Raw genomic sequence first — 13,910 nt, forward strand, 5'->3', positions numbered from 1 at the left:
CTATATCCATAAAAATTTGATTATAGAGTATTACACACAAGCATTATAACACAGTGAGCAAGTTATAATATAATTCATGGTATCTTTTCTCTTTCATCATCACTTCCAATAATATAATTCTTTCAAGCAAAAGAAGTTAGGTATCTATTATTCCTAATCCAATGTCATATATAAGCTTCACCTAGATAGAACTATTCAAATAGAGGGATATAAAATCTCAGTGAATGACTTTAATACATGATTAACATAACCCACATAACAAGTATCTTTAAGGAAATCTATGATCAGTGGAAGATCAAAGTCTACAAAAATAACCTGATTTGGTCATACCTAAAGTTTTAAATATTCAAAAAAGGGTAAAATGATTCTCCCCAACATATTAAGCAGAAATCACTCTTAAGTGAAATCAGTTCTACAGCAGCTTTGGAGATTAAAGATAACAGTCCTTTTTTTTTTTTAAGTTCTTTTCAAAACTATACAGGTATCTGTTGTGGGGGTGTGGGGGCATATGGACTCCAACAAGGTAGAAAAGCATCACTCCACCTATTTCCATTATAAGCTGGAAGATGTATTCTTAGGGAAATGCCAAAACAGCATAGGGTAAAGCTTTCCCACTGAGGAAAAAGGATATCAGCCTTAGTCTGATAAACATTCAAGCATATGAAAACAAAAAAGGCAACTTTATTTTTCTTTTGTGGCATTCTAAACCACCAAAATTTCTTTTCAAGCCCGAAGATTCCATGACTCCACATTAACGACTCTTAACAATTTTGTATCCCTCTTCTCTCTTCTCCCCTCCAAAGCTGGTTAATTCCAACTCTCTATCACTTGCTCTGTTCCAGCTATAATGGCCTCACTGTTCCTCCAACATACAAAGCAAGTCTCCTGCCCTATGCCCGGAATGTTCATCCTCTACTATCCAACGAAAGGTTTGTTCCATCACTCTTTCAAGCCTTCGTTCAAATGTCACTTTTTCGGTAAAGCTTTCCCTGGCTACCCTATCTAAAATAACACATTATCTCTGAATTTCCTAATCCCTTTCTCTATTTTTCATTTAGCTCTTATCACTATCAGTATCTAACACTTCTTATTTTATTAATTATGCCTTCACCAAAATATAAATCCAAAGATTACAGGATTTTTAATCCATTATGTTCACTACTCAGCCTCAGCATTCAGACAGCTCCTGACACTATATTAGGTGATCAATATGCTGAACAAATAAATGGTAGCAACAACACATGGTAGCTAGCTGCAACACCACATGCAACTGGTAGGTGCTGCCATCAACAATTCACATTCCAGTCTGAAAAATTTTAATTAACAGGTTAGATTTATGTTATGTTTTCAGACTGTGCTCTGAGAACTACAGTAATCCCTCAAGGGCAACTATGGGGGTAGAACATGGAAGTCTAAGCCCAGCATTTATCTATTTTATTCACAGGATTTCACTTAAGATTTAATTTGAAGAAAGTATTTAGCAACTTCAAAAAAATATAAAACCACTGGGTTGAATACAACTTAGTTCTTACTCTTTTACATTTTACTTATTTATTGTAAATGAGGATAATTTAGGTATCCTGTTTATATCATCCTTTAGAAAGGAATTTCCATTACTACTAGTCTTTCTCTGTAAGCAAAAGTATCTCCCTATCTCACAAAACAGCACTACTTCCCAAAACAAACCACAGTGTTTTACTGTGAGCCTTACAATGAAACTGATTCTAATATGACTTGACCAGCATAACTTTTTAAATGTTACATGTGCCAATAAAAAAAGAAAACAGCACTCACCTTAATGAAGTTACAGATGGACAAGCCTGTCCATACAAACCCATCTGGCCACAAAGAGAATCTGGAAAGTAAAGAAGAGTTAGTTATCAGATGCTCCAAAATAAATTAAACTATAAATCAAAATAAATTAAAAATGCTGTTGAGCAATATGATGAACTACATTAAGGAAGACTGACATACCAAGAAGCACAGAAAAAACAGGCACATTATAACTGTAACACCGAAGGAAGCTAAAAACTCACAAAATTTAACAAATTAAGCTTAGTTACAGATAAAGAGTCCAAATGGTTTAGTAGAGTCTAAGGAGATCAGTACTGGGTGTTCACTGGAAGGACTAATGCTAAAGCTGAAACTCCAATACTTTGGCCATCTCACGAGAAGAGTTGACTCATTGGAAAAGACCCTGATGCTGGGAAGGATTGGGGGCAGGAGGAGAAGGGGACGACAGAGGATGAGATGGCTGGATGGCATCACCGACTCGATGGACATGAGGTTTGAGTGAACTCCGGGAGATGGTAATGGACAGGGAGGCCTGGTGTGTTGCGATTCACGGGGTTGCAAAGAGTGGGACACGACTGAGCAACTGAACTGAACTGAAGGAGCCCAGAGAGGTGCCTAAAGGCTACCAAAGAGCTGAGCATGCAGGTTCCCATCCTCACAGGTTCCCATCTCCCACTTCATCGACCCTTCAATCAAAGCAGTGATATCTTTGTTGGTATCACAGAATGGACCTCACTAAGACTTGATTTGAAGAATAATTCAACTGCTTAATTAAAAAGTTAAGAATAACATTGAACAGAAAAAGCTTTGTTCAAATTCTAGCTATGACACTATGAAACCCTGAAGAATTACATATCCTCAGAGAACCTCCCGGAGAAGGCAATGGCACCCCACTCCAGTACTCTTGCACGGAAAATCCCATGGACGGAGGAGCCTGGTGGGCTGCGGTCCATGGAGTTGCTAAGAGTCGGACACGACTGAGCGACTTCACTTTCACTTTTCACTTTCATGCACTGGAGAAGGAAATGGCAACCCACTCCAGCGTTCTTGCCTGGAGAATCCCAGGGACGGGGGAGCCTGGTGGGCTGCCGTCTTTGGGGTCGCACAGAGTCGGACATGACTGAAGTGACTTAGCAGCAGCAGAGAACCTCCATTTTTTCCATCTATAGCTTGGGGATAGTATCACCTAAAACTTTATCAAGAGATAAACTGCAGGTTTGTTATTAGAATTAAATCATTGAACAAATGTGAAACTATCTATTAGCACTACTATCCAGCGCAAGGATCATTCAGTGTCTACTAGTAATATGAATGAGAGAAGCTGCAATGGGAGGGTATAATATGCATACAACTGTTTGCAACTAAAGAAAACAGGTTCACTCTAAAAGGATCGACTCCTTTTCTAGTTCTAGCCAACTGCTGCTGAGCAGGATTGTAAGCTCGATACTGTTCGATTCAGTCGCTCCGTCGTGTACGACTCTTTGTGGACCCCATGAATCGCAGCATGCCTGGCCTCCCTGTTTATCACCAACTCCGGGAGTCCACCCAAACCCATGTCCATTGAGTCGGTGATACCATCCAACTATCTCATCCTCTGTCATCCCCTTCTCCTCCTGCCCTCAATCTTTCCCAGCATCAGGGTCTTTTCCAATGAGTCAGTTCTTCTCATTAGGTGGCCAAAATACTGGAGTTTCAGCTTCAACATCAGTCCTTCCAACAAACACTCAGGACTGATCTGCTTTAGGATGGACTGGTTGGATCTCTTTGCAGTCCAAGGGACTCTCAAGAGTCTTCTCCAACACCACAGTTCAAAAGCATCAATTCTTCGGCACTCAGCCTTCTTTACAGCCCAACTCTCACATCCATACATGACTGGAAAAACCACAGCCTTGACTAGACGGACCTTTGTGGACAAAGTAATGTCTCTGCTTTTTAATATGCTGTCTACGTTGGTCATAACTTTCCTTCCAAAGGAGTAAGCATCTTTTAATTTCATGGCTGCAATCACCATCTGCAGTGATTTTGGAGCCCCCAAAATATAAGAATATCTAATTTTTCAAGAAAAGCAAAATATCCAAGATTTTATTTGAAATCTCCCGATTTTTATTTTCTAAACACTATGTGGGCCAAACAAAACACTGGTGGTTATCCCAAGTTTATAACTTTTATTTTAGAGGCTGACTGCACTCCCTGCATCTATCAGTAATTGTCAAGACATGTTCTGCTTCCGCCAGAACAACAGAATAGATAGCTTGATCAACATGCCCAATGAAAATAACAAACACTGGATAATTTTAAACCTTTATATATTAATCAATAACTTGAAAGAAAATAAAGTATGATCAAGACTAAAAACTAAGTGAAAGAGGGAAACTAGAGAAGTATGCAGAGTACTGAAACCAGCTTTCATTCATCTTCAGAGCATTGCGCCAAACCCTGAATTTCAGCTTGCAATTCCAAAGCTTGTTAGGGCTCAAGGTACAACAGGCAAAGTCCAGATGTTATCCAAGAGAATCTCAAAGAAAATTTCTTAACCTTGGCATTGAGTGTTGGTGAGGGACTGGGGGCTACAAGAGCAGTTCAACAGTGTCTTCTCAGATACAACCAGAAGCTGACCCTCACCTAGATTATGGTTTAAACAGCTTCATACTCAGAATTTTAGAGTGGTCCTAGAATGGTGTTATCTGCCCCCCAACCTTGACAGATGCAAATGCAAATCCTCTCTGGCAATCTGCCTTCGATCTAGGCTTGGAAGAATTCTCAAGGATAAGGTCCCAAGATAAATAAATTCACAATCAAAATTCACAAAACCAGTAGGAAACAAGCCACTCAAGAGTAAGATACAGCTGAAACATCAGGTGGCAGACTGAAAAACTCAGACTTCAGATACGGAAGTTATGAGACTTTTCCCTATTGTTTTTATTTTATTAAACTAACACCTTTCTTTTTCCTTGTTAGAGCTGAACACTTCAACTCTTGATTTCTACGAGGAATGACTTCTAAACACCCCTGGGCTCTCAGGCCATTCCTCACCAAGTGGGTAGAGCTAACTCCAGGACTCTACATCCAGGATTCTGCAAGGTAGTTATCTGAGTATGACTGCCCTATTGACTCCAACAGTTAATCTAGACATCAGGTAAGCTGTCTATATTGGGTGGGTAGGGACAAGAGAGCGTGGAAAGTTAGCCAGCACATTTGGCTCTTAAACCTAAACCACATTCTACATTATCAGCTTTATCAAAAACAAAGGTTAATTCTTATAAACATTACCATATGACCCAGCAATTCTACCCTTAAAGAGATATCTATTTTTACATATATAAATTATATATACACACAAATATATACATACATGAATATATATAAAATGCTCTTGGGAATACATAATATACACTCATATAATGTACTCATATAATATACACTCTCCACCAAGATAACTTAAAACATACGTTCACACAAAAACCTTCACACAAATGTTCATAGCAGTATTATTTATAAAGTCAAAAAGTGTTAAGAAACCAAATGTCCATCAACCGATGAACACATACACAAACGTGACGTATCTGCACAGTATCCATATACTATGGAATATTATTCGGCCATAAAAAGGAATGATACAGTGTTACATGACACAACATCAATGAACCTTGAGCATCTTAGCATTAAAAAAGAAGTCAGATACAAAAGACCACATACTGCAAGACTCCATTAATATGAAATGTCCAGAACAGGCAAATCTTAGACAGAAAAGAGATTAGCCAGTAGATAGGGGGATGGGAGGAGGGATGCAAACAGACAGTGACTGCTAAATGGTTTCTTTCAGGGTTGATAAAAATGCTCTGCAATTAGAGAGGTGAGGGTTGCACAAACTTGTGAATAAAATCCTTTAGTATAAGATTACCAAATTTGACACTTTATCTTTCTAATCTACTGCAGCCTTGATGCCTTAGTTTCAGTTTTCTTCACTCTTAACTTAAGATTATTGCTCCTACATGGTGTCCTGAACAGCAGTCAGGTTAGCTGAAAGAACAAATACACCAATATTCTTCTCCCTATCCAGGCAAATGTCCCGAAACATGGAATGCTCACAGAAGGCTAAGATTCACAGTGAAATCAGTCTCCTCCAAATCACAAACTCACATTTATGAATTCAAATATGTTGAACAATTATATTAATTCATTCAATTAATTAATTCATCCAAAATTTATACAGTTTAAGTTGGTGCCAACAGCACCAACTAGCATTTTCTGCAAATCCTTTGAAAATCAACAAACAAGAAACTTTGTGTAGCATGACATAACCAGAGTACAGGGAGTAAAAATCAGTCATGCACTGATGCACATGCTCCAATAGAAACTACTGTATTACACGCCATCACTAACAGAAGAATATAGAATTTCTTTTAATACAAGCAGTCATAAAGTGTACATTAAACCGAGTTACAAACTATTCACATCTAGGAAGCAGATGTTTAACAAACTAACAGGTCTATAAAATACATTATTTGAGAGGAGGAGGTGAAATGGAAGTATTTTTATTTATAAAGAACTTGTAACATTCATGATCTTGAGCCAAGACCTTGATTGCAATCCCAACTGTAATTTTGGGTATATTGTTAAAAGGGAAAATTCATGCATCAAGTTACTGTAACAGGAGCTTTAATGAAGCCACCACCATGACATATAAAAGAATTTAAAGTCTGTTGAAAATAAATTCTAGAGCACTGAAAGTCGAGAGCATTCCTTAAAAAAAGTAAACTTCTGAATTCAGCTCTATCTTTCATAAGACTTGAAAATAAAAATTTACTAGCATTCATGAAGGAACAACCCTGCTGAGTCAGGTTCCTTGACTGAACATTGTGAATTGCTATACCATTACTCACAGGTAATCATTAAAGCAGTCATGGAAATAACCTGTGTGTTAATCATCCTAAACAGGAAAAATCTGCCAGAGGAAGGAGTAAAGGGAAAGAATCCTGCTGAGTGAGTAGCAATCAGCTGTTCATCACAGTTCCACTCACTGAACCTAAAGGCAGTGATGCAGCTATAGCTAAAAAGCGAGAACTCAGAGTCACATGCTCTCAGAAAGCAAAATCATGTGAGAATGATCAATTCACCATGGTAATGTTAGAGGGAGAAGAAAGGCCAAAACTTAAATTTGGAGAACTCAGATTTAGAGAAGAGGAACAAGTTTTCAAAAACACCCTTGAGAAAACTGTACTGGAGATAGCACCAAGTGATTTAATGGGGAAAAAGGCAAGCGTTACACACAGATTAAAATGGACATAAACTGAAAACACAAAACAGGCTTTTAACGGAAGATCATTTAATACTATAGAGGGTGGGGTTTGCAGACTAGAGGGAACAAAAATTAGACTGGAAGGGTGTTAAGAATCAGGAAAGAGTGAAATAAAAATTTAGCTACAAACTACATAAAATGAAAATAAAGTGCAATAAGGTCAAACAGAGCAGAGAGGAATGGATTAACACATCAAGAAAGGTGAATAACATATTAGAAAGCTCATCCATAACACTATATCCCCATTAACCTGTTTTATTCTTCATAGCTCTTGTCATCTGATACGACTTGATAATGACTTTTGTTTTACTGTCTGCTTCTGTTGCCTGGAAAATCCCATGGACGGAGGAACCTGGTAGGCTATAGTCTATGGGGGTCGCAAAGAGTCGGACACGACTGAGTGACTTCACACTTCACTTCACTTCTGTCCCACTAGAACGCAGATTTAAGTTTCTGTTTCAGTCTCCGTTATATCCCCAAATCCTAGTCTGCGGTCATATTTGTTCATATGAATGAATAAACCATGTTCCTATAGATTGGAAAGAGAATAAACCCAAAAGAAGTACAATTAAGATATAACTGAAAATTCACCAAATTTTTTTTAATGTAGTCTTTGTATCCACTAATTCTCTCTGCCTCTGAAGTGAATAATTTAAGACAAATTCACAGTTAGAAGAACAAGTTGGGTATCCAGAATACATAAAGGATCCCTGCAACTCAACAAAAACAACTCAAGTTAAAAATGCCCAAAGATCTGGAGATAGAGCAAAGGGGTAGAGCATTTGACTGCAAAAAAAGAAAAAATGGGCAGAGACTTGAATACCCATTTCTTCAAAAAAGATATTAAAATGTTCGATAAGACGAAAAGATGTTCAAAATCATTAGTTATTAGGGAAATGCATATCAGAATCACACTACTACTTCATCTAGGTAATCAGATACTAAAGTATCAGATATTACTTCAGCTCGGATGGCTATAATCAAAAAAAAAAAACCAGACAATAACAAAAGTTGCAAAGATTTGAAGAAATTGAAGCTCTCATACACTGGTAGTGGAAATGTAAAACAGTGTAGCCACTCTGGAAAAGTTTGGCAGTTTGTCAAAAAGTTAAACATAGAGTAACCATATGACACAGCCATTCTACAGGAATATACCCATGAAATGAAAACATACCACCACAGAAAAGTCTATACACAAATGTTCATAGCAGCATTAAATAACAGCAAAATAGTGGAAACAACCCAAGTGCCCAATAACTGATGAATGGATAAGTAAGATGTTATAATCATACAGCAGAATAATGTTTGCCAATAAAAAGGAATGGTACATGCTATGACATAAAGGACTCTTGAAAACATACTAAGTGAACGAAGCCAGTAACTACACTATAATATTACATGATTTCATTTATATCAGATGTCCAAATCAGACAAATTTATATTAAATTAGATTATGGGTTAGTAGTTAGATTAGTAGTTTCGTAGAGCTAGGGAGGCAGGTGGCCTTGGTAGGCAGATGGTAAAGAATCCGCCTGCAATGAGGGAGACCTAGGTTCGATCCCTGGGTTAGGTAGATCCCCTGGCGGAAGGCATGGCAAGCCACTCAGTATTCTTGCCTAGAGAATCCCCATGGACAGACGAGCCTAGTGGGCTATAGTCCATGGGGTCGAAAAGAGTTGAACACAACTGAGTGACTAAGCACAGGGAGGCAGCTAGAGTGGACTTACTGTTATTAAGTGTGGGGCTTGTTTTAGAGGGAGAGGAAAACATACACAACCCTATGAAAATGTTTAGAAAAAATTGAATTTTATACTTTAAATAGGTATATTGTATGGTATGTGAATTTTATCTCAATAAAGCTGGGGGGGGGGGGAATCCTTTGTTTTTTTCCCTAAGTTTCTTAAACTTGCCCACAAGTTTAAGCACATACTCACACACAAATATTGCCTTGTTCTGTAAGTTCCTGCTTCTTTCCTCACTAGTGCCATAGGAACCTCCCCCCCCCCCACTCTATTCCACAAAATGGAAAAGGGCAGAGTAAAAGTAATGACTTCATCAGAAAGCAACTCTATTATAGCAATTACTTTGAAATCTATAACCCCTTCAACCATTAGTGGTTTAGGAAAGTTCATTTTCTGGTGGCCTCCACCATTTCCAAACTACACTCTAATTAAACATGTTTAACAAAGATACACTTAGGTATACATCTGTATAAACCCTGAAAAAATGCTACAGGAAACCACTCTAACATTACCTATAAAACAACTACTTAGGCTATACCACCTCTCCCCCTTTAAAAAAAAACAACAACACTAGGGCAAGGTGTTGTTATTCTCTAATAACAGAAGATGAAAAAAAGCAGGCAAACCAACAATCAGCTTCAGCTTTACAAGACTGTTTTAGAAGTAGGAAGTGTAAATATGAACTGTCTCTTTACCCTCTATAGCGTAGGATTAGTGTCAATAAAACAGGTGGTAAATGTGGGGAGGGGAGCTTCTTGGCTAAACATCACAGAACTATAACTTCTTCCAAACCCCTAAATTTATGTAAACAGATCACAGGCTGCCCTCTTCAAACCAAATCATAACCCAAGCAAATAACACAGGATTCTATTTCTGGGTCTGTTATTAACTCACTGGATAATCTTGAAACTTCAGTCTCTCTACCTTGCTCAATAACTTAACCACAATTTCCAGTCCCCAAATCAAATCACGTGTTCTAAAAAAGAATGTTTCCCCAATTTGTAGATTTACTTTCACAAAAAATCTGACAAAGGTATATGAAGCTAAATCATATTATATGTTTAAATCTTTAAAGAATATACACAAAATATGAAAAAAATTCTAAAGACCTGTTCACTCCAAAAATGTTGAACTCTTTCACTTTAAACTTCTAAAGGTATTCACTAAATAAAGAAGCTCTGAGGACTGAACAGTTTTGAGGCTTCAAATTTATGCTCAGTTATATTTAGAAAACTAAGATGCCACCTCTCTGGCTCCCATATCTTTATCTCAGGCATTTGATTCATGTGCTTCGCCTGGTATAATTCAAAGCAAGAGACCCACCATACCCCTGAAACGTAAATTGAACACGTCGGAACATCATGATTATTAGAGGAAATGAGATACTGTACTACAACTGGGAAAGATGGCAAGCTATAGTCTCCACTGCTACAGCTTTTTAACAAAATAAGAATTGCCTATCTGGTCCCCAAAGCCAGTTAACAAACCACTGCCAACTTTAAAGAATCGTTTCTATCCTATTCCTGGAAATCCTGATTCAAGAGTCTAGGGTGAAACCTAGGGAATCTATTAATTACAAGTATCACGTGATTCTGGTTGCACAGCTTAATTCAGGAACTACTGCTTTATGACTGGGATAGCAGAAAGGTTTCCTATCACTTGCCAATTATGTTCAATAGGTAGTAGTTGCCTGAAGGGCTACACTGAGAAGAGAAGGTCATGTCTGAAAAAAACAAGAAATTAGTAGTTCGCCGTGGACATGATGATTGGGAAGTGACAACATGCAAACCATGTATCTGCCGTCTGTGACTCAGATCACTGACTGAATGGGCTTTTTTAAAGGAGGCTTTTGGGTAAGAGATCCAGAATTGGATTATTTACTTTTAACTGGCAGAAGCTCTCTCTGGGAAGGTAGTAGGCAGTAAGAGCAGGCCCACAACGTTATGTGCCAGAACTCTTCAAAAGTAATTATAAAGCTTTCCAATATTATACAAAGACTTTTGCTCTCAAAATGTCTATAATCTTGCTTGAGAAATGAAAAATTCTACATGACAATATAAACTTGGTCTTTAAAAAAAAAAAAAGGTATTTGTGCTTTGAGGAGTTTCACTTTAGGTAAAGGTGAGAATTAGTGGAGCACTGACTGCCAGGCCCAAAACAGTATAGTTTAGATTGAATCAAGAGACAAAAATCAGCTGTGGGTTTCTGATCAGGGCATGACTGAAGTAATGTCCACTAGCAGCACTTACCAGGAAAATAAATGGGAGGTGATATAATCAAGGCATGCTCCATGTAAAGGCAAATAATCTCTTTCCTATTGTTTCCGTATGTACCTGTCTCTGCCACTGGATTGCAGGCCTCCTAGCAGGCCAGGGACACGTCAAATTAACCATTCTACCTGCCATAATGCTGAGCACATATTTTGTACATAATAGTCTAAAATGTTTACTAAATTGCTATAAATGAAGGAAAATTCTTACAGCTATTTCCAAAGTAATAGTAACACAACTTGGTACAGAAACATGAAAATCCAAAGAAGTAGACAGGATAAAATTATGCCAAAAAGAAAGGGGGGAACTCAGGTTAAAAGAGACAACAGTAACAACTAAATGTAATGTGTAGACCTTGTCTGAATCTTGACTCAATTAAAAACTGTAAAAAGACACAATCAAGGATATTTTTTACTATGAACTGACACCGGACAACACTAATAGGAAATACAGTTAATTTTGTTAGCTACAATGATAGCATATGGTTATGTAAGAAAATGTCTATATTTTTTAGACATGCATACTAAGCTTTGTAGGGGTGAAAAAACAATGTCTACAGTTTTCTTTAAAATACTCAAGCAAAAGAGAAAAAGGAAAAAAGGCAGTTGAGGCAAATATGGCATACAGCTTAATAATTATTAAATCTGTAATAGGTATAGAGGGATTCATTACATTTTATCTAGCTTTGAGTGCACTCAGCAGTACAGCTGGACTTCAATGTTACTCCAGCAGCACTGTACAATCAACTCTTTTTCTTTTTTTCCTCACATTTCAGGAAGCTTAAGAATGACTAGTACTTCTGAGAAAACAGCCTAGACTCAATCAGAAAAAAAAAGGGGGGGATGGCATTCATTTGTTAGCTCTACTAATAGGAAATCTCTCTGAATTGACTCAAAGAACTTCTTGTAAATTAATATGAGGACTGGGTATGAGCCAAGACAGTGACTCAGCTGCTAAAAAGAAAATACAATCTTAGGGTTCATTAGAAGAACAGTATCGAGATCAAGGAGGGAGCAGTCCCATTCACTCTTCACCGGTTAGTTCACAACTGGAGTATTGTGTTCTGTTTTGAGTACCACATTTTAAGAACACTTACAAGCTAGAAAGTTTGCAGGGAGGGATATCAGACTGGCAAGGAGTTTAGAAGCCAAATGTAGAATGACTGAAGAAAATGGGTGTTTTTAGCTTGGGGGGAGTGCGGGGAACACTTTCCAGCCTTCCATGTCAGCTCTAACATAGAGACCCCAGTATAATATTTTCCAGAGGGTTTTAAAAATTGTTAACAGGCATTCCATAATCAAGAAAGTCTGAGTCAAATACTTTTCTAAGGGACTTACCAAAGTATTCTATATCCTAGAGCGCTTTATGACTCAAGAAATTCTGTATTTCCCAAATGTAACCATTCATTCAACAAATATTTACTGAGCCCCTATTACCCGCCAACACTTCTCCAGGCACTGAGAATACAATAATGAACGTTTTCAATATCCTTGAGAACAGTTTGTGAAATAGCCAGGCTGAGCCTTCTTGCTACTTCTCTAACTTGCATTGTTCCGCCTCACCTCTAGATTTCTGATTATGTGCTCACAGTAGACTACCCTCTCACTATCTTATTTCAAACATTATTGTTTCCAAGAAGCTTTCCAGGTCATAAGCAAAACCATTCTCTTCAACAAAACCCTGACTCTTTCTCTACATCAGTTCTTCGAGAAGAGACTATGCCTCTTAACTACCTTTGGATCTCTCACAATGCCCGGAACTATGTCTTGAATGTGTAGGTGCTGAAAAAATATTTGCTGGATGAATAATCACATTCAAATATGTAAAGAGTTATCTTGTTAAAGAAGGCAAACTAGGTCTCCAATGTTGCACAGAAAAGGAAAAGGAAAAAAGAGATGAAGTTAGAAGCAAATTTTGCCCCAATTAGAGCTAGTAACAAACAAGCTACCTTACAGCTACAGTGACTACAGGTATTCTAAGAGTAGGTGAATGACTGTATCAAGCATTTTAGTGGGATATCTCACTGGCCTGAATAAAAGACTAACTCAAGATGTATGTCTATATGGATATCTATATTAGACAAAAGGTAACTTTTGATACAACATTAAATTCTTAAAATTAAGCTCAAATATGAAATATCCTTTCATTTATTAGTACAGCTGATCCAAATAATGTAAGGTTTAACCTGAATATAACTTACAGCTGCCCCTCCATATGTGCAGTTCCTCTGCATCTCTGAACTCAAACCATGGACCGTGTAGTACTGCAGCAGTCACTATTGAAAAGTATTCACGTACAAGTGGACCTGTGTAGTTCAAACCCTTATTGTTCAAGGATCACCAGTAGAGAGAATAACAGAAAAAAAAAAAAAAAAAAAGACACTGTATCCATTCAGGAAGAATCAACACAAGGTCTCTTAATTATGCTCCCAAAGCAGAACAGATACAAACACGTAGGTCATCCACCTCTGCAAGCAAAGCTCCTTAGATAAGGAAATTCTTTAGGTCAATGATTTTCAGTATTTTGCAGTAAGAAAAAATAATTATGAAGCCATCAGCTTCTCTTAAAGTCATCTAACCAAACCACTAAAAGAATTAAGTTCTTCAAAGAAATAAGCTAGTCATGCAGTCTTTTTAGTTAAAAACTAGAAAACAGGAAAAAAAACAGATGTCTCCATATGCCTAGGAGATCTCTCTGATGTCTCTCCCAAACCAAAAGTGGTCATCTTTGCCGGCAGGGACCCTATCAGTTACTTGTGTCCCCAGCTTTTAGTACAGTACCCAGGACATACTAGACGCTGAATAA

General features: G+C 37.6%; 1 protein-coding gene across 2 annotated transcripts in view; it reads right to left on the reverse strand.

Moving 5' to 3' along the window:
- The window catches only part of FOXJ3 (forkhead box J3), a 151,134-nt gene that overhangs the window by 126,835 nt on the left and 10,389 nt on the right, over positions 1–13,910 (reverse strand). For both annotated transcript variants that reach the window (XM_018042642.1, XM_018042640.1), the window contains exon 2: positions 1,795–1,855. In XM_018042642.1, coding sequence (XP_017898131.1) covers positions 1,795–1,838 — 44 coding nt within the window. In that variant the 5' untranslated portion in view covers positions 1,839–1,855. The remainder of the gene's footprint in view (positions 1–1,794; positions 1,856–13,910) is intronic.

This window comes from Capra hircus, chromosome 3, assembly GCF_001704415.2.
Source record: "Capra hircus breed San Clemente chromosome 3, ASM170441v1, whole genome shotgun sequence".
Classification (NCBI taxonomy): Eukaryota; Metazoa; Chordata; class Mammalia; order Artiodactyla; family Bovidae; genus Capra; species Capra hircus.